The 20,476-nt window shown below is 41.6% G+C and overlaps 1 protein-coding gene across 8 annotated transcripts in view; it reads left to right on the top strand.

Moving 5' to 3' along the window:
• The window catches only part of CELF1 (CUGBP Elav-like family member 1), a 61,844-nt gene that overhangs the window by 29,479 nt on the left and 11,889 nt on the right, over window positions 1–20,476 (top strand). For 2 of the 8 annotated variants that reach the window (XM_036764517.1, XM_036764516.1), the window contains exons 2-9: window positions 8,538–8,725; window positions 10,335–10,417; window positions 10,900–10,948; window positions 11,394–11,525; window positions 11,845–11,924; window positions 12,224–12,385; window positions 14,756–14,819; window positions 19,519–19,647. In XM_036764517.1, coding sequence (XP_036620412.1) covers window positions 8,548–8,725; window positions 10,335–10,417; window positions 10,900–10,948; window positions 11,394–11,525; window positions 11,845–11,924; window positions 12,224–12,385; window positions 14,756–14,819; window positions 19,519–19,647 — 877 coding nt within the window. In that variant the 5' untranslated portion in view covers window positions 8,538–8,547. Of the gene's footprint in view, window positions 1–8,537; window positions 8,726–10,334; window positions 10,418–10,899; window positions 10,949–11,390; window positions 11,526–11,844; window positions 11,925–12,223; window positions 12,386–14,743; window positions 14,820–19,518; window positions 19,648–20,476 lie in introns of all 8 variants that reach the window. The other 6 variants (XM_036764513.1, XM_036764512.1, XM_036764515.1 and 3 more) reach the window with 3 other exon arrangements.

Genomic DNA, 20,476 nt, shown 5'->3' with positions numbered 1-20,476 from the left:
TTGCAAGACTGCTGGAGGTCAGGAGAGAGGTTATAATTGGATAGATAGATCTCAGAATCAGCTGCATAGAGATGATCGTTGACTTCTCAGGAATAATAGTAGCTGGGGGAAGAAAAGATCCAGGATAGAGCCTTGGAGCCCACCCATGATGAAGAAGCCGGCACAGGAGACTGAGGAACAGACAGACTGGTAGTATACTGCAGGATAAAGATATGACATGGAAAACTTAGAACAGAGAAACATGAAAGAAAGTTATCAACAGTGTCAGACTCTGTAGTAAGGTCAAGAAGGATGGGAGGTTGAGAAAAGACCTTTAGATTTGGCAGCTAAGAGACCCTTGGTAACTTTGGAGAGAGCAGTTTCAGTTGAAAGATGAGGGTGGATGGAAGCTGATTGCGGAGGTAGTAGAGTGACAGGAAAGAAAGTGGAGGCAACAATTATAGATGTTTTTCTCAAGGGTCTTAAAAGGGAGGAGAAATATAGAATAAACTGTAGAGGATCATCAGAACAAATAAAGATTTTTCAAGAATGGGAAAGACATGGGTGTGTAGCAGGGAAGCAACCAGTAGAAAGGAAAAGACTGAAGATTAGTGGGAGAGTAGGGATTATAGCAGGCAGCTTGCTGGAGCAGATTGGATGGAATGTGTTCAGAGGTGCATGTAGAAAAGCTTTCCTTGACAAGGAGACAGACTACTATTTCATGTGAAATGGGTGGAAGAGATCTGAGTCATGTGAGATGAGGGAAGGAAAAGGGAGATTTCAGTGATTGGTCTCCATTTTTTCACTTAAGTATGAAGAAAAGTCTTTACCTGATGGTAGGAGAGAGGTGCCATGTATGAACATGTTTGGCGTAGCTATTGTGGTGAGTGGGAGAGTGCATCTATTAGAGCTATAAAAGAATTTCCTTGCCCAGTAGAGATTATGTAACAAATTTGTAATGAACCCATCTGGCACAATTTTGTGATGTCACCTGGCTCCAGTCATTGGCATGTGAACAAGGGCAAAACAGGTGAATGATGAGTTGTCTAAAGTTAGGTTTGGGCTAACTGTGGTCAGCAAAAGAGCAAGAAGAGGGAAAGGGATCCAAATGTAGAGGGTAGTGTAGAGTTGAACTGGTTCACCAAGGTTTCAAGTCAGGGATGAAAGCAGAGCCATTGCCATACTGATGTACTGAGAAAAAGTGAGGTGTGGAGGATTGTGATAGTCACAATAAGAGGGAAGAAAGGAGTGTAAGTGGGCGGGGGGGGGGGGGGGGGGGGGGGGGCAGCACGGACAGACACAAGCACCTGATACAAGGGACCAGGAACAGCTGGGAGGGGAAGGAAGGCCAGAAGGGAGGCTTGCCCAAGGACTAGCTTTGCGGGGTCGAGGGGACAGGCCTTAACCATGATAGCCCAGTTCAAGAAGGTGTCAGGGGATGAGGAGGACCCAGGCGCAGAGGGAAGTTCCAGGATGAGACAGTACAGAGGATTAGAAAAGGAGTGGGAAGGGAATGAAGGCTAGTTTGTGCCTTGTAGGAGGGATTCTGCAGTGGGAGAAAGAAGCAGGCTTTACAGGGGGATAGTCCAGCTTGAGAACTCCTGATCTAGGTGATGATCACCTTTGTTGTTAAGGAAGCCATGAGCAAATTTTTGCAAGGTGAGGAAATAGCTTTGGTCTGTATCTATCCTTGGGCTAAACTTTATTTTCAGGCATTGCAGAAAAAAATCCAAGTCCCCATCTCAACTTCCTTCTGCTTTTTCCTACATATATTTTTACTGCTTCATTGACACTCTTCTTTCTTTGCCTCTCCTTCCTGCCTCCCTCTCTCCCTTGTAAAACCCTTTTTATAAACAAAGAAGTGCTATTCATACATACAGTTTGGTTCCAGAACCCCTAGTTGGTCCTAGTTAAATCTTTGTCTCTTTGAGATTTAATCATTTACCACTCTTTGAAATGTTTCAACTATATAGTTGGGAGGAATATGGCCACAATTTATTCTTGTATTATATTTAAGCATGGGGAATAAAGTTTGTTTAGGGGTGAGTTGTCAGAAAGAAAGGGGAGAGTCACCTCTTGTTTTCAAAAGACAAAATTCTTTTCTTCCTGCTCTGAGCATTGGGAATGAAGTCCATTATTTGACTAATCACAGGCCCCCCCCCTTTTTTTTTTCCTTTTTTAAAAATTTATTTATTTTTATTTTTCAACATTCTCTTTCATAAGAGTTTAAGTTCCAGATTTTTCTCCCCATCTCTCCTCTCCCCCCACCCCAAGACAGCAATGTAATTTGACATAGGCTCTACATATACATTCATATTAAACCTATTTTCATATTTGCCATGTTGTAAAGAATTAGAACCAATGGGAGAAACCATGAGAAAGAAGAAATAAGGAGAGAGAGAGAGAAAATAATTTACTTCATTATGCATTCAGGCTCTATCGTTCTTTTTTTTATTAATTAATTTTTATTTTTATTTTTATTTTTTTTTTTAGTTTACAACGCTCAGTTCCATAAGTTTTTGGTTTCCAAATTTTCTCCCCCTCCTCCTCCCTCCTCCCCCCAAGACAGCATGTAATCTGATATAGGTTCTACATATACCTTCACATTAAACTTATTTTCCTAATAATCAAGTTGTCAAGAAGAATTATAACCAATGAAATGAACCATGAGAAAGATGTAAGAAAACTGAAAAGAAAAGAAAAAAGAGAGAGAGCAAATAGTTTGCTTCAATCTGCCTTCAGATTCCGTAATTCTTTCTCTGGATATGGACAGCCTTTTCCATCATAAGTCCTTTGGAGCTGTCTTAGAACCTTGCATTGCTGGGAAGAGCCAAGTCTTTTAATGTTAGTCATCACAGGAGCAGTGTATCTGTGGTTGTGTACAGTGTTATCCTGGTTCTGCTCCCTTCACTCATCAGATCACCAGGTTCTTATGAAGTCTGTTTGCTCCTCATTTTTTACAGCACAATAGTGTTCTTTTACATCCATATACCACAATTTGTTTAGCCATTCCCCAATTGATTGCCCTTCCCCCCCCCCCCCCCCCCCCCCCCCCCCCCGATTTCCAGTTCTTGGCCACTACAAAAAAAGAGCTGCAGGTCTTTTTCCCATTCGTGTGATCTCTTTGGGATACAGCCCTAGAAGTGGTATTGATGGGTCAAAGGGTATACACTTTTTTATAGCCCTTTGGGCATAGTTCCAAATTGCTCCCCAGAATGGTTGAATCAGTTTACAACTCCACCAACAATACACCAGTGTTCCAATTTTCCCATGTCTTCTCCAGCATTTATCGTTTTCTTGTTTTGTCATGTTAGCCAATCTGATAGGTGTTATGTGCTACCTCAGAGTTGTTTTATTCATTTCTCTAATCAATAGTGATTTAGAGCATTTTTTTCATATGACTATAGATAGCTTTAATTTCTTTCTCTGAAAACTGCCTATTTGTATCCTTTGACCATTTATCAGTTGGGGAATGACTGGTATTCTTATAAATTTGATTCACTTCTCCATATATTTTAGAAATGAGGCCTTTACATCCAGAGAAAGGAGTATGGAGTCTGAATGCAGATTGAGGCACACTGTTTGCCCTCCTTTTTTTTTCCTTTTTTTTTTTTCTTTTTCTCTTTTGGTTTTGGGGTTCTTTTTTTTCTTGTTGTTGTTCTGTTTCTTCTTTCTCATGATTCATTCCATTGGTCATAATTCTTCTTTACAACTTGACTATTGTGTAAATAAGTTCAATGCGAAGTTATATGTAGAAGATATATCGGATTCCATGCCGTCTTGAGGTGGGAGTGGGGGAGAAAATCTGGAGCTCAAAATCATGTGGAACTGAGTGTTGTAAACTAAAAGTAAAAAATCTTAATTTAAAAAAAAAAAGAAATGAGGCCTTTATCAGAGATACTGGTGTTGTTAAAATTCTTTCCCAGTTTTTGTGCTTCCCTCCTAATCTTGGTTGCATTGGTTTTGTTTGTGCAAAAACTTTTAAATTTAACGTAATCAAAATTACCCATTTTGCATTTCATAATATTCTCTCTCTTGTTTGGTCATAAATTCTTCCCTTCTCCATAAATCTGACAGGTAAACTATTCCTTGCTCTCCCAGTTTGCTTATAGTATCACCCTTTATATCTAAATCATGTGGCCATTTTGACTTTATTTTGGTATAGGGTGTAAGATGTTGGTCTACGCCTGCTTTTTGCACGGGCCTTTTTACATACAGTAACATTCTTATGTGATAGAACTTAGGACTCCAGTGCCGAAAGCTTTTTTTTTTTTTAAACCATAAACAGAATTAAATAAATTAAAGTCTGTAGAATTTTAAATTTTTAACAAATGGATCTTAAGGAAGATTAACAGGGAAAAATTTAAAGCTCAGGCCAGGATTGCAAATATTTTGGGGAGATATATGAGGTAAGGATTTGTGTTTCAGGACTATCTTTTAATATATAGGTTTCTGTACATGGGGTCAAATAACGGAGGACTAAAAAGGGGCAATTATCCCGAACTCTCATGAAGAAAATAGACTCAGCAAACTGTTAGCCAGCATCCTTGGCTATGATACCTGGCAAAACTCTAAAATGTATAATTAAAAACATGGCTGTTGATCCATCAACATGCATTTATTTTACGAGTGCCTGCTATGTGCCAACCACAGACACCTGCCAACAGAAGTGTAGAACACAGCCAGGTTACCTCATACTGACTTTATATCTTTTATTGACAGGTTGACCAAACTGGTACATTTGGGGAATACTGAGAGAGGTTATCTGGATCTTAGAAATGCACTTGACAAAGTCTTTAATTAATGTCAAAATATTGGATATTTGATAGTTGGATTCAGCTAGACGGTTGAATGAGCAGACTCAAAGAGGTAGTCAGTAATTAAATGTTAGCTTGTCAGAAGGTCTCAAATGAGGTGCCCCCAAATAATGGGTGCTTGCTTATGTGCTAGTTCATGTTTTTGTCAGTTACTTAAAGGTATAAATGGCTTACTTACCAAATCTGTAGGTGAAAGAATAGAACACTTTGTGAGGATCAAAAATTCATTGTTTTCAATCCTAGGAGCAAAAACATCTTGGTGGGTTATATTGATTCAAATCTAATAACGGGAGATTGAATTGGATAAATGTGAAGTCTTAGATTTGTATTCAGAAACTTTGCTTCATAAGTGCAAGGTGGAGACGGGGAAGACATGGTAAGATAGAAGTTTGAGACATGATAAGATAGCAGTTTGAAGAAGATCTGGGAGTGTTAGTGGACTTGGACTCTATGGGTCAGCAATATAATGTGCTTTAAAAAACAGCTAAAATTCTCTTCCAGAGAAAGAATTAAAGAGTCTGTATTTAGTCTGAAGCAAACTATTTGCTCTTTCTCGCTCTTTTGTTTTCTTTCTTCTTTCTCATGGTTGATTCCATTGGTTATAATTCTTCTTTACAACTTGACTATTGTGAAAATAAGTTTAATGTGCAGGTATACGTAGAATCTGCATCAGATTGCATACTGTCGGGGGCGGACAGGGAGGAGAGGGCAAGGAGAAAGTTTGCAATTCAAAAATTTGTGGAACTGAGTGTTGTAAACTAAATATAAAAAATAAATTTAAAAAAGGTTGCATTAAGAGAGGCATAGCTTCCATTTTGTGGCATTCTATCTTACAACAAATATGGAGTGTTACGTTTGTTTCTAAGTTCCACAGTTTAGGAACATCATTGATAAGCAGAAGAATACAGACAGTATTCTTACAGACAGTAAGGGGACTATTCTGCAGACCTCTGGAAAAAGTGACTTTTATGTAATGCAGATATTTGCCCATGGACATTGGGAAAGGAGGGAGGCTGGCAGGCAGGAAGGAAGGGGACTGTGTGCCTGTGGATGGAGGGGGCCAGCACGCAGTTCAAAGACAAGTGAGGGCTGGGAGCAGAAAAATGAGAACAGGAGGAGGAGCACATGGAGGCTGGAGCCAGCTACATGGGGGCCTGGCCGAAACTGAGAGAAAGAACATTAAAGCCAGACGGGAGAGGACAGGCAACATACGAGGGCCAAGGACAGACATGTGCTACCTGAGCAGACACACAAGGCAGGACAGGTGGGCAGGTCTTCTCTCAGTGCCACAAGTCTCAAGCCAGGTTCCTGACCCAGTAGTGGCTTTCTCTCTGGGCTTCCTTTCTTCTGCCCTCACTTAGAGAGTTGTATTTTTTTAAGGGTGTGGTGTTTTAGAGTTAGTATTTTGTTTGTTTTTTTGGTCGGGGTATGGGAGGCCATAGATTGCTGAGAGAGAACACAGTACTGTACAGCAAAGTTAACATAGGTGGGGGTTTGGGGAATGCAGAATTCTTTATGTAAAGTCAAATTTGCATAATGCGAATTTACTTAAAGTGAGAACTGTCTCTATCCAGAAGAGAGAAGGGCCTGATGTTTAGTTGACGGAAGGAGGGCTGTTGACCTGGAGAAGTCTTAATGTACCTCCTTGCTTGGGGTGTTGGACTGGATCTCTTTGGCTTCAGAGGCAAAACCAAGGGCCATGAGTATAAGTTCAGAGGTAAATTGAGGTTTGGTGTCACAAAGAATTTCCTAACAGAACTACCTAAAAGTGGAGTCAGCTTTCTGTAGAGGGAATTGATTTATTCCTCCTGAAAATTCAAGCAAATGAGAGATGGGTTTGTTGGGGAAGGGATCTTTCTGAATGGATGGGACTAAAAGACCTCTGAGGTCTCTTCCAATTCTGAAATTGGTGAAATATTAATTGAAAGTCCGTTGGATGACTGCTAATTAGCAGGTTTGGAAAAACCGTTGTATTGCTACAATGTCTTTGAACATCTGCAGGACCTCCCTAATTTGAGCTCTTAATTATGTGCTAAATGTTTCATACTTGGTCTTAAAGTGAAAAAAAGCCGTTAGAAGTAACAAATCTTGAAGTTCAAGGAAACAAAGCAGAGGAAAGATGATTGGAGGAGCAAAAAAAAAAATTATTTAATGTGAGAAGGATTATAGAGCATTTTTAGAGACCCAAGGGAAAGAGCAGACTGTCACAGATTGGTGAAAATATCTGGTGAGTTTGATAAGTTGGTAGAAGAGGTGACTTGGAATTTAATTGGTTATAAAGGAAATGAAAAATAGTCTGAAAGATTGATAAAAGAGGAAAGACAAATAAAAGAGTAAAAATATGATGAATTTTTTTGCCCTGTAATTCTTTCAAGATGATTTGCAAAGAGTCCCCATGGAGTTTGGGTTTGATGAAATGGCATTTATTAGTGCGGAGCTGTGTCGAGTAGCATGTCACAACCAGGTGGGGATACTGAATCTCAAGGTAACCGAGAGATGGTAAAATTAGTGCATCTGCCTAAAGTGATGGTAGAGAGGGAACTTTGTATTTCGGAGAGTATGGTGTTTGAAGTTCCCATCTAGTGCCTGTGCTTGAATTTTAGTGGAAAGTTGGAGTCAAAAGGATCTGGTGGGATCTGGTTCCAGCCCTGCCCCGCCCTTCCTCTGTGGGCTGTCATCTTCCAGTTATCAGTGTAGAAGATGAGGAGGGTTAACTAGATGACCTGAGTTCCCTTTTTGCTCTAAATTATGATACTCGTTTTTACATTTTTTTTTCTTCAAAGCCTAACTTTGCTGTGTGAGCTCTGGACTCAGAATTATTGGGATTATTATTAGTAACTTTTGTCGATATTTTACTTGTGCCTTCTGAACTTTGGTTTAGGAAGTCAAGAACTTGTCTTTGGTCCAGGGCTTTAAAAGTTCTCCTTTATGCAGGTTAGTTACCCTTACTTTTATTCCATTACGTACTTTGGAAATTTGTTTAAAAGTGGTTGTATTTTGAGTAGGCTTGCCTCTTTGATTCTGCTATGAAATTCTCATGCTCGGAGAAGAGCATTATCATTTCCGTGGCAACACACAATGCTGTCCTCAACACAGAATGGTGACTTCATTGCAGGAACCAACAGAAGGGGAAAGCCATGGTGGGAGGGACAGCAAAAGAACAGATTGCTTGGAGGCTAGCAAAAGAAAAGAACATGCTTATCAAGTAGACTTTCCTTTCCCTGTACAAGCACTGCTGAGGTGGTGGGGGGAGTGGATGATGAGGGGGAATAGCACTTCAGGCCTCTTGGCAACGTTAATTCCATTATACCATTTCCAAGTAGATGCTAACAGCTCCTGACTGATCTTCTTCCTTTGCCTCTTAATGTAAGCTCCTTGAGAGCAGGGATTGCTTCATTTATGTATGTGTTTGTTTGTTTGTTTGTTTTGGTCTTTGTGTGCCCAGTGTCTGTCACATACATAGTAGGTGATTAATAAATGCTTGTTGTTTGATTGATCTACTTAGCTCTTGGGGATGAGCTCAGTATAAGCAAGAGGAGCCTTTCTGGTTCCTTGTCTCCCCATATACCCTATTTAAAAAATTTCTTCCAGGTTTCTGGAGTATATGTACATTTAAGGTACTAGAATATACTTAATGTAGTTCTTGATGAGGCACTTTGGTGCTGTAGTTGCTTAGAAGAAAAGTCTTCTAGGTAAGTATGATTGGACTGTGTAACAGAGGCTCCTCTTTATCTCATGCAGCTCAAAAAAAATGAATGGAACACTGGATCACCCAGACCAACCTGACCTTGACGCCATCAAGATGTTTGTGGGTCAGGTTCCTAGGAGCTGGTCTGAAAAAGATCTGAGGGAACTCTTTGAACAGTATGGTGCTGTCTATGAAATCAATGTCCTGAGGGATAGGAGCCAAAATCCTCCCCAGAGCAAAGGTGAGGACTTTGGTTCTTTTTCACTGATGGGAAAAGATTTAATTTTCTGTGTATAATTTCTGTCACATGATATGATGATTGATCGATCTATCTTAGATATATGTTTTCTCACTGGTCAGTTGCTTCTGCACTTAGGAAAGAAGGCTGCTCTTTTAGCTAAACTGTGCTTGGTTTAGTGCCTGGTACATAGGAAGTATTTTGACTTGGAAAAAAATAAAAAGTCACTTAAGGTGTAAATGATTGGGAATGATAGTAATGATGTCCGACATTGCTCTCACTTCAGAAGACATTTCATAAAGCACTTCATATGAGCAAAGGCGTAGTGCTTGGCATTATGCATACACAGTGAAGCAACATAGCTTAGTGCAGAGTCTTCCATCTCTGAAGGCTAGCAGCCCCTCAGCATTTATTGTTTGTGGACTTATGGGCTCGTCAGTGAGCTACGTAGAGTTCCCAGAGAGGAATGTCTAGGTTTGATATCTTGAAAATCATGCCAGTCATTGGAGCTACCTAAGTGGAATGGGTGGCCTTGACAGGTGCTCAGATAGAGCTTGAATGGCCGTTTGTCAGGTACATCATAGTAGGGATTTCTTTCAGCTAATATTTGAACAAGATGGCTCCTGAGATCCCATGTAACTCTTAATTATGTGATTCTGTCCTTTATACCTTAAAACATTATGGGCATTTCACTGGTGTTATTAGTATTCTTGCCTTCTACTGTTATTACTGCTACTGCTTCTGCCACCTCCAATAGAAAAGAACACAGTCTGTGCCTTCAAGGAACTTAAGTCTAATAAGTGTGATAAGACAAGAATGCTGGTATGAGTTAGCATATAATGAATGCATCAGAGAGTGGTTTGAGAGGAAGAGGGATGATTTTTAGCTGGAGAAATTTGAGAAAACTTTGACTAGCAGGTGGCACGCAATCTGGGCCTTGAAGGAACAGAAGGAATGAACTAGGTTAAACAGATGTATCTTTTGGGGAAAGTCCCTTCCTTGCATAGTGAGATATGCCCAGAGACAAGGGCAAAAAGCAGGAGGAGATTAAGGGAAATCTAAAGGGCATAGGGCAGAGGAAGAGTGTAAGTAAGCTTTGGAGCTATCCTTTGTGGGAACACCAGTTGGTGGAGTTGGTGTCTTACCCTGGGCAGTGAGGACAGCAGGGACATGAAGCTGATTATCTAGGTGCTTTCAGAATACATTTGTTCTCCAAATACCTACCGTGTCACAGCTGTGGGCAAAGCACATTTCTCCACCTAGTGCATTACTAGAGGGTAAAATGAAAAGGGGAATAGCATTTGACTTTTGCAGGTTTTTAAATGAAACTGCTAAAGAAGCTTGCAGATAGGTTCAGTTTGATCTCATAAGAGTATATAGAGTTGTATAAGAAACTTTAGCAGTCAACATAACCTTATTAATTTCTCATTTAGACAGGGCATTTACAAACTTAAATGATCTTATGAATTGTTTATTTTTTCTCCATCTTGCATGTACAGGCAAGCATTTCTTGCAAGAGTTCTGACAGTACATGTTTCTATCTGGAAGTCAAGTTCTCTAAAAATTGCTTTCTTGCACAAGAGTAGTTTTAATTGTTTGTTTGTGATTATAGGGTGCTGTTTTGTTACGTTTTACACCCGGAAAGCTGCACTAGAAGCACAGAACGCTCTTCACAATATGAAGATCCTCCCAGGGGTAAGAAGAGAGAACATCCATTATGTCAGGAAGATTTGGAGTGGTTTTAACAAGTAGGATGAGCTCCTGGGCTCAGTACTGAAGACCCTTTCCCAGAGAGTAGGGTCACAAGGAACTCTGCAGATATCTATGAGAAATCAGAAATTTGACAAAGTTGTCAAGAATATTCCCTGTAGCCTTGTGCGTTTGACATCTTGACTCTTTTATCTGTTGTCTGAGCCCAGAGTTTGAGATGAAAATGGTGCTGTGATGGAAAATCAAGAAGAGCTCCCAAGACTCCGTAGTTAAAATTCAATGTCCCAGAAATGTTAGTATCTTGTCCATTTGACACGTAGACTTTAGGTGCTTAGTATGTGCAGGGTACTACAATGCTGTATAATATAGTGTATGCTATAACATACACTGGGGAGACATTGAGATACGGTTTCTGCCCTGTCTTGAAGAGTCCACGTAGACAAAGTGGTTGTATTTTTCTTTTTCAGATGCATCACCCTATACAGATGAAACCTGCAGACAGTGAAAAAAACAATGGTAAATATATTGTTGACCTTTCCCCTAATCGGGACAGTTCTCTAGGCTTTCTTATTATCAATTTCTGAGTTAGAGCCAGGTGGGTTGGGCAGGAAATAGAGGATTTTCTCAATTTTCTTGTATTATAACAATAAATAGTATGGCAAATGAAAGAAATTAGAATTGGTAGCAAGTTGAGTACACTATATTTAAGAACTGTTAGAATTAACTGGAATTCTCATCTTGATGGTTATAGGCCTTATGGTCAGGAGAGAGGGCAAGATGGCAGAAAAGGTGGGGGATGAGGTTTAACTTTTAGAGAGCAGGTGGAAAAATGCCAGTGGACCCCAAGACCCAGTGAAAGACGGCTCTCCTTGGCCCTCAGTGAGCACAGACACTTTCACGCTCCTTTCCTTGTCTTTCAAAGTAACATTTAGAAGCCTTTTGTCCTTTGGTCTCTTAGCAGTGGAAGACAGGAAGCTGTTTATTGGTATGATTTCCAAGAAGTGCAATGAAAACGACATCCGAGTCATGTTCTCTTCCTTTGGGCAGATTGAAGAGTGCAGAATATTACGGGGTCCTGACGGTCTGAGCCGAGGTAGGAATGCTCTTAGCTCTTGGGGTATTAAATGTGAGCTTCTTTTTCTTTTAGTTCATAAAAGTGAATGATCACTGGACAGCAAGGACTTAATTTGTGTGGTGACGGTTGGGGTACCCCTTTGTTATGCCATATGTTTGCCTCAGTATTAAAGCTGATCTCCCCAGCTGGCTGTGCTGGAAGAGCCCTTGAGGATTCCTTCATCCAGATGACCAGCACACCACCTTTCTTTTTAGCAACCAGCTAAAGCTCTTTCTGGTTTTGTAAATGAGAGATCTTTGGACTCTTTGAAGACCGAGGATATTCCTTCTTCCACCAGGTTGTGCATTTGTGACATTTACAACACGAGCCATGGCACAGACAGCCATCAAGGCGATGCATCAAGCACAGACTATGGAGGTAAAGACCCCTTTGAAAAGGGGGAAATCCCATAAGGTAGAATATGGAGAATTTGTCGTTCATTGGGCCAGGATACCAAAGTGTCATGGCTTATCTCTGCTTTCAGCAGGGAGGTGGCTGTGTAGTCTCAGAGCAGCTGTGACTCTCCTTTGATGTCAGCTTCCCACCCTGGTTTCATGTCCTCAGCAGCTAAAATCTGCTAGCTCACTTTTGAGCCTTTAGCTTCTTCCCTGTTTGGCACTGGAATTAAGAGAACAGACTCATTTTTTTTCTTACTTTTCCCTTGGTTGCCTCTTTAGGGTTGCTCCTCTCCCATCGTGGTGAAGTTTGCAGACACCCAGAAGGACAAAGAACAGAAGCGCATGGCCCAGCAGCTGCAGCAGCAGATGCAGCAGATCAGTGCCGCATCGGTGTGGGGGAATCTCGCTGGGCTGAACACTCTGGGACCCCAGTACTTAGCAGTGAGTCTTCATGCCTGGCTCTTTGCCCATGGAGTAGGACTCCTGGGCACTTGGTTCTGAAATAGATGCCAGCAAAGCAGGCGCAGTAGTGGGCAGACACCAAAATGGAGTCACTGGGCATCTGGCTAGTTTGTTTGTCTGTCTTCTTGTCTGTCTGTTTGTTCTCTAATTGCACCTGAGACTTATGTGCCAGTTAGGCAGAAAACTGATATCTTAGTCCATTTATCTTTTCCTCCTCTTTCCTCTCTTCATATCATGCTGCTCTCACTGTGCTGCCTAGTCTTCGATACTTTCCTGCTGGATGCAGAGGTTTCCTCAAAGGTTTCCTGAGTTGTTCTCTCCCTTGAGAGTGAGAAGCTGACATGATTATTACAGGAACTATATAGGTGCATTCTCCAGGGATGCCGTGTAGTATGGAAGCAGCGTCCTTGTTTGCACTCTCCCTCCTGTCTTCCCGTTCAAAGGTCAGCAGCATGAACAGACCCAAATCCAGCACCACAGCAGTAAGTGTCCTAGGAGGCTCTTGGAGCCAGCGCTCCAGAGAGGTAGAGCCAGTAGAGGAAAGGAAAAACATTGCCCATCTGAAATGGGCTGTTTCTAGAGTGCCCATGGAAGAAGAAAAGCAGCATAGAAGAAATAGGGTTCTGCTTTTTAGCCGTGAAAGAGCTGGAAGAAGGGAGAGCTATCAGGGTTAGTTCCCAAACCTGAGGGAAGTGGGCTGGGTGTTGCTAGGCCCCAACTGCTCTATGGCTGAGGGATGACAGCTGCTTGTCACTGTTCTAAGAATTTTCAGGGTTCAGATTTATTATAACCCAATACACTTTCAGTAACAGGAAGACAGTGTTTGGTCTGATTGTTTCCTCAGTTTCTGGCTTTCTTTGTGGGCTTACTTGACCACTTTGATTATTTTTAGCGGCTCAGCTTGGGCTAAAATGGCTCCAGTAGAGCTTGTCAACAGAGGTTTCAGTCCTCATTCTGGTGAGAGTCCCTTGAGGACCTTGCATGATGTCTTAGAGGGCTGTAGAAAAACAGCACCTGTGGTTTCAGCAGGTGGAGACTCCTTCACTGTTGCAGCTCCTTTGTGACTCAAGGCTAGGGGACATGTCTGGAAGACCTGGGTTCAGATCCTGCTTCTAACCCTGTAAAACTGGGTGATCCTGGGCCAGTTTAACGTTTGAGCCTCAGCTTCCTCATTCATAAGATGGGGATAACTCCTATTTCTCGGGTTGTTTTGAGGATCAAGTGACATGGCAAATAGAATGTGATTTGGAAACCTTAAAAAGTTCTATCTGTGTGAGCTTATATTGTCTTTGGGACCCTCACCAATGCTTTAGTTTTGGGGCCTTATAGGTCATTCTCCTTGCTATACTTACATATAGGCTGGATCTATGTCATTGTACTAAGGGTCATGGGGTTTGAGTTTGAATTGGTTTCTGCCATTGAAGTTGCAACTTTTACTAAGAAGTGTGTAACAAATGCAGATCGAAGTAAGTGGACCTATAGCTGTAATATGTGTACAGAAATGAGTATCGTCGGGCACCAGTGGGTGGTGTCATTATACCTTGGTCTCATGAATGGCTTTCTGGAGAAAGAAAGACACAAAGTGACCTAAAAGGAGGCAGGTTTTTTCTAGGCCTGAGGGACAGTTTGCATAAAAAACTCTTGAGGCAAGAAAATAAGCTTGATCTCTAGGGAGCTGTCAGTGTGGGTTGGTTTGTATGGTAAGGTTCTTGGGGGGGGGGGCAGGGTGGAGTGGGAGAAAGGGGCCAGCTCACTTGGAGAATCAGGGTTGATTGTAGGCATGTTCTAGAAGTGTTGGAACTTGGAATCAGAGGGTTTGATAGTCAGAATGGTAGGCCATGGTGGCCAAGATGAAGGCTGTGGGGCTGGGGAGCATCAGGACCCTGGGCAGAGGCAGAGCAGCACCAGGGGAGGGAGGGGGGTGGCTCTAGATGGCATCCAGGCATCTAGATAGACATGGCTTGGGTGCACTCGTGGAGAGAGGGGACCCCGAGCACCTAAGGGAGAGAGCCTGGAGGCCGAGGCCTGGGACATGGCTTATTAGAAGAAGTAGTGTCTGCCCCTCAGACCAGGCTTTCTCTCCTTTCCTGGGGCTGTCCTTTGGCTCTGCTGGTCTGTGATTGTCTCTCTGTTGTCTTTGAGCCTTGCAGGCTCTCGCTGAGCTGTGTTGTGTTGTGCTGGCGTGTGCTGCTGGGCTGTCTGGGGTCTTCTCTGACTCCTCCCCCTCCTCTCTTGGGGCCTGGGCCTGTGTGCTCGCTTGGTGTGCTGTAGAGTTCTCCCAGACGCGGAACCAGCCCTCACTCTCACTCTTGTTTTGTTTTTTGGTGTAATGTCTAGCTTTATTTGCAGCTCCTTCAGCAGACTGCCTCTTCTGGGAACCTCAACACCTTGGGCAGCCTCCACCCAATGGGAGGTGAGTGATATTTTCATTTGCCATCTTCAGCCAAATCATTAGACTTAGGCAGGTATCATTAGGTTAAAGGCTTTGTAACATCTAATCCTCACCTGAAAGGGAGCTCATCTTAGAATTTCTTGTTCTGGGCGGTATTGTTCCTTGTAGTACTGGGGTAGGTTCTAGGCTAGCAATCAGAGAAACTCTGCACTTTGGTTTGAAATCTCCACTAATGGCTTCTGCCTCCCAATGTTTTAAGATAAAATGGATCTACCTAGGTGAAGAACCAGATTCAGATTGTGGTGATTCCTTACCTAGTACTTCATGACCAGGCTAAGACCCTGCTTTCATGGAGAGAGCACCAGGAGAAGACCCAAGTTCAAATCCTGCCTTAGACCCCTGGGCATGTTACCCAGTTCCTCTCTTCCTCCCTTTTACTCATCTGTTGTAAAATCAAGGGGTTGGATATGATGGCCGTTAAAGTCCTCTCCAGCTCTGAATCTATCATCTCATGATCATTTCAGCCTCATAAATTTACCAGTGCATTCAAGTAGTTGATAATGAATGCCTGAGGTTTTTCCTTTGGTCTGTCTTGGAGAAGTGTTTAAAAAAAACACAAAACTATTCATTTCTATAACAAAATGTCTTTTCCCAGCCCATCTAGATAACTCCCCAGGAAACCTGCATGGCCAATATCATCTTTTGCACATAGAGGAAGGTTTATTCTTTGGTCATGGGGGAGCCTTTCATGTTTTGCAGCTAGAGTAGGAGGTTTTTGGTCATCTTTATCTCTCATGTATGTTGTATTTTTAAAATAATTTAACCTTGAAATTTTTAGTCCCATAGGAAATGTGCCATAAAATTAAAAAAAAATCAGACATACAAATATCTTCCTCATTTAATAATACAAAAAGGCCTCCACATTCTACCTGATGTAGCTCCCCAAAGGCCTATGGAATCAGAAGACAGCATTGCCCGTGGCACTGCCTCATCCAGTGGGGAGAGTATCAGACAAGTGCCTTCAGGGAGCTGCTGTGGCAGATAAATATTCATTTTCTTTATTCTATTGGATAACAGTCAAAAATAATTTCTTCTTCCAAGTGACCCACAGCATCTTCAGAATTGAAGGGAGTGTAGCTCTCATCCATTCCAACCTATAACTGAAAAGAGTCCCCCTGTAAATTTGTCTGACTTGTGGTTGTCCATCTTTGCTTGGCCACCTCCTAGGTGAGGGAGCTGCCACCTCTCTAGGGCGATCTCTCTGGTTTTGAGTCTCTCTCATGATTGGAGAGTTTTTCCTAACATCACAACTAAATCAGCCTCCTTACAGGCTCCACCCCATTGTGTAGGTTTTGCCCTTTGAAATCAGACAGAACAAATTGGACCCACCCTCCACAGGACAGCCCATTAAATAGTTGAAGAAAGCTATCTGACTTTGTTTTTCCCAGGTTAAAAATCCCCAGGCTAAAAGGTGCTTCATTTTGAGCCAAAGAATTCTGTTAGCTTGCTCATTTTTGCTTCCTGTCTCTCATTCTACTGTATCACCTCTTATTTCACTACCAAAATCAGATTCTTCCTTTGGTATATTTCCATCAGATTTATATCTTTCTGGGAGCCAAGATGACAAATGAGCAGGAAGAAGTATATCTCTTCCCTTCCACCCTCCTCTTGTCCTTTCATATCTAGAAAACCCTCCAACCCAGGCACGCATATGGAAACAGAGATCTGTGGACACTGGGAGTCGAGTCTGCCCAGGAGCACAGTGCGGGGAGAAATAAAAGTGCCCAATCCTGTATAAAGTTTTCCTAAACTTGTATAAAGTGCAGGGTGAGGAGGGCTCTGTGTACCAAGCATGGAGGACATTCAGAAGCAAGCAGCCTCACTTCTGAACTCCAGCCTAGTTTGAAACCTGCAGAGCTAGCACTAGATTAGAAATCCCAGCCCCAATGGAAGCTGCAGAGCTTACCAGCTGATGGAGATGGAACCCAGCAGCACTCTATTGGAGTGGTGGAATTAAGTGATCAGACTTTGCCCTGTTTCAAACCATTTGGGGAATACTGAAAGCTTATAGATCCCAGCCTGAGGTGTTCTTGTGATCCTGGAATAACACAACATACAGTATTCCAAGAAAGCAGCAGCAAGACCAGCTCATATATTTCCTGTAGAGTCTAGGCTTAGCATAAAGTCTGAAGTTAAGAAGGAGTCTTAGGAGAATGAGCGAACAGAGTATGACCATTAAAAGTCTATTGTGCTGACAGGAACACCTGACAAAACCCAGAAGAGAGTGACTCCATAATGTCTGCAAGCAAATACACAAAAAAAGTTTGGGTTCAAATTCAGTTAGAATTCTGAGACAGAAAAAAAGTTTGAAAATATTCTTATTAAAGAAATGAAAACTATGGAAAAAAAAATAATTAGAAAGAGAATAATTCCTTGAAAATTAAAATGGGCCAAAGAGAAGCTTAATAACTGTGACTAGAAGTATTAAAACAAAGTCAGAAGACTGAAGAAGGAAAAAAGAAAGAAAGAAATATAAGGCATCTCAGAGCAAAAACTGACCTGGAAAACAGATCAAGGAGAAAAAAATTAAACGATCATTGAACTACCTGAAAGCCATGATCACAAAAGAGACTAAGCATAGTATTTCAAGAGATCATAAAAGACAACTGCCCAGTCTCTCAAAAGCAGAGGGCAAAGTGGAAATAGAATCTACCACTTAATGCCTAAAAGAAATCCCAAAATGAAGACTCCCTGCAACATTATAGCTAAAATTCAGAACATTCATGTTAAAGAAAAAAGTACTACAAACATCCAGAAAGAGGATTCCAGGACTGAGGAGCCGCAGTTCAGGACCACATACACTTTTGCATCCATCGCTCTAAAGGAATGGAGAGCCTAGAATAATGATATTCCAGAAGGCAGAGGCTGTGGGTTTGTAGTGAACAATAACTTACCAGCAAAACTAAATCTAATCCTAAAGAGGGAAAAAAAAGACTTTTAAGGAAATAGGGAGAAGAAAGGAATAAGTATTTTTATATAGCTCCTACTGTGTGCCAGGCACTCTGCTAAGTGCTTTCCACAAATATCTCATTTGATCCTCACAACAAAACAACCTTTGAGGTAGTTGCTATAATCAGGACCTCCATGCACTTCCAGAGGTGCATAGAAATTTGAAGTTCAAACACATAAGTTAAGAGAAATATAAAAAAGTAAACACATCCCATCAATCACAAAGGACTAAACACAGAAGGCTTAAGTTGATTACATTCTGATATGTGGAGATCATAGTGTGTCCCCTCAGAAGCCTATTGTGAGGAATCCTAGACGGAGTTCAGTTAGGCTTGAGAGTAGTTCTGTTGTGGAAAGGGAGGGGAAGCAGAATATGCTGGGGGTAAAAGGGAGAAGCATAGGAAATCATCTCACATAATTGGGATGTACAGATAGAAGTCTGTATGAAGAAGGAGGTCAGGGTAAGAGGAGTGACTGACACTTGAGCTTCCATTCTCATCTAAACTTGTCAAATGAGACCCAGTTGGTTACAGAAATCTCTTTCATTCAATAGAGAAACAAGAGGGCAAGGGTAGCAGGGAGAGGGGGGAATCATTGGGAGTGCAAATTTAGTTAGGCACTAGCCCTCAGCTAGAGACACTCTTAAGTGTATACAAAAATATTCATAGCAGCTCTTGTTGTACTGGCAGAGAATCAAACTGAGAGGATGCTCAGCAGTTAAGGAGTGCCTGAACCAGCTAGGTCTGTCTACACCTGTGTTGAAATGCCATTGTGCTTTAAGAAGCGAAAGAGGGACAGTTTCATAGAAACCTGGAAAAACTGTCTGAACTTGTACAGAGTAAAGTAGACAGAACCAGGAGAACCATTTATATGATGGCAACAATATTGTAAAGACAGTGTACAACAAAAGACCTAGGACCCATACGTGATCCCAGAGGACTAATGATGACACGTGCTACCCAACTCTTGATAGAGGTGAAGGACACAGAGGGGAAAAGAAGACCTTTTTTTGGGATGTAGCAAATGTGCAGATTTGTTTTACTTGATTATGATGGACTTTTCTTTCCGGGGGTGAGGGGGTGGTGAGTAGAAGAGGGAGAGAAAGATGATTTTTGGCTGATTAAAAAGTAAAATTTAATTTTTAAATGTTTCCTTTTTGATCTTCTGACCCTGATTCTTTTTAGTTTGTATCAACCCATTGTATATGCTGTCTATGTTCTCACAAATAATTTCCCCAGCAAAACTAAATATAATCTTAAAGGGTGAAAAATAGACCTTTAAGGAAAAAGGGGAAGGGAAAACCCTTTCAGAATTGTCTTCAAGATCTATTTTTCTTACATTTTCTGTTCCTGCATCTTCCTCCAAAGAGCAGGAACTCTGTAAAGTGGCCCTCAGTTTGTACTTCATAAATGATCCCAGGCTACCTGCAGACAGTAACTGGTCCTTCTTTCCTGATATACCTTCATTTCCTACTCCTACATCTAATTCTTATGCTAAGATTATGTCTTGTTGGATTCAAAATGTGGTATAAGGAGAAAACACAGAAAGTGCTTCTTTAAGATGTTAAGCATAGTTTAAGTCTTTGGAACTTTACAATGAAGCCAACATAAAACTTTTTGATTCTTAAAGCTACTCTTCTGTCAGTTTCGCTATCATTGCTTGCATTGATGGGAGCAATCTTTTGTCTGAAATGTTGCTTTCAATTTTGCAGGACTAAATGCAATGCAGTTACAGAATTTGGCTGCGTTGGCGGCAGCTGCTAGCGCGGCTCAGAACACACCGAGTGGTACCAATGCCCTCACGACATCTAGCAGTCCTCTCAGTGTCCTCACCAGTTCAGGTAAGGCTGCCCACTGCAGGAGAGGCAGGTTCTCTCAGAAGGTCTGATCCTGACTTTGGCACTCACTTAGCAGGTCAATTTGGGCTCCTTACTTGACTTTGCTGGGCTGGAGTTTCCATGTCTGTAAAATGAGGGTTATAGACTCATGTTATTTCTAGGCTCCTTTTTAACCCTAACATTGTACTATGCATCCAGGAGGGAAATACCTCATCATGGAAACTTCGGCAATGCCCAGCCTTTATTCTAAAATATTTTATTACTGTCCTCTCTCTCTCTCACATTGACATCATTTAAATGGTCACAGACCTCCCCCCAGCCAAAGATTACTCATCCCTACTGCAAAGAAATGTAGTTAAGCAAAACAAATCTCATTGGCTATGTGGCTATGTCTGACAATGCACATGCGCCTCATTCTGCCGCCTCTTTATCTGGTTGAGAGCAAGGCATGTTTCTCGCATAGTCCTCTAATTAGCTGCTTTACCAGTTAGAGTTCTGATATTTCCCAGTGTTGTTTTCCCTTAAATTGCAGTGTCGTTGTAAACATTGCTTTGTTTGCTTTACTGTGCATCATTTCATGCAACTCTTGCCACAGTTCTCTGAACTCTTGTTTGTTGTTTCTTTATGGTGTAATGATATTTCACTCTTTTCATGTACCATGATTTGTTTAGCTGTTCTCCAGCAGAGACTATGGAGGACAGTTCTCACCATCTTTGCCCCCTTTAGAATAGAGGTCCCATAGTTATATCAGCACTCAAAGGTATACATTGTACACTTTTCTAGTATACCTCCAAATTGTTTTCCAGAACAGTTGGACCAAGTCACAGTTCAA

Source organism: Trichosurus vulpecula, chromosome 6, assembly GCF_011100635.1.
Source record: "Trichosurus vulpecula isolate mTriVul1 chromosome 6, mTriVul1.pri, whole genome shotgun sequence".
Classification (NCBI taxonomy): domain Eukaryota; kingdom Metazoa; phylum Chordata; class Mammalia; order Diprotodontia; family Phalangeridae; genus Trichosurus; species Trichosurus vulpecula.
Note: the sequence above shows the minus strand (reverse complement) of the source record. Positions and strands in the feature narration are given on the sequence as shown.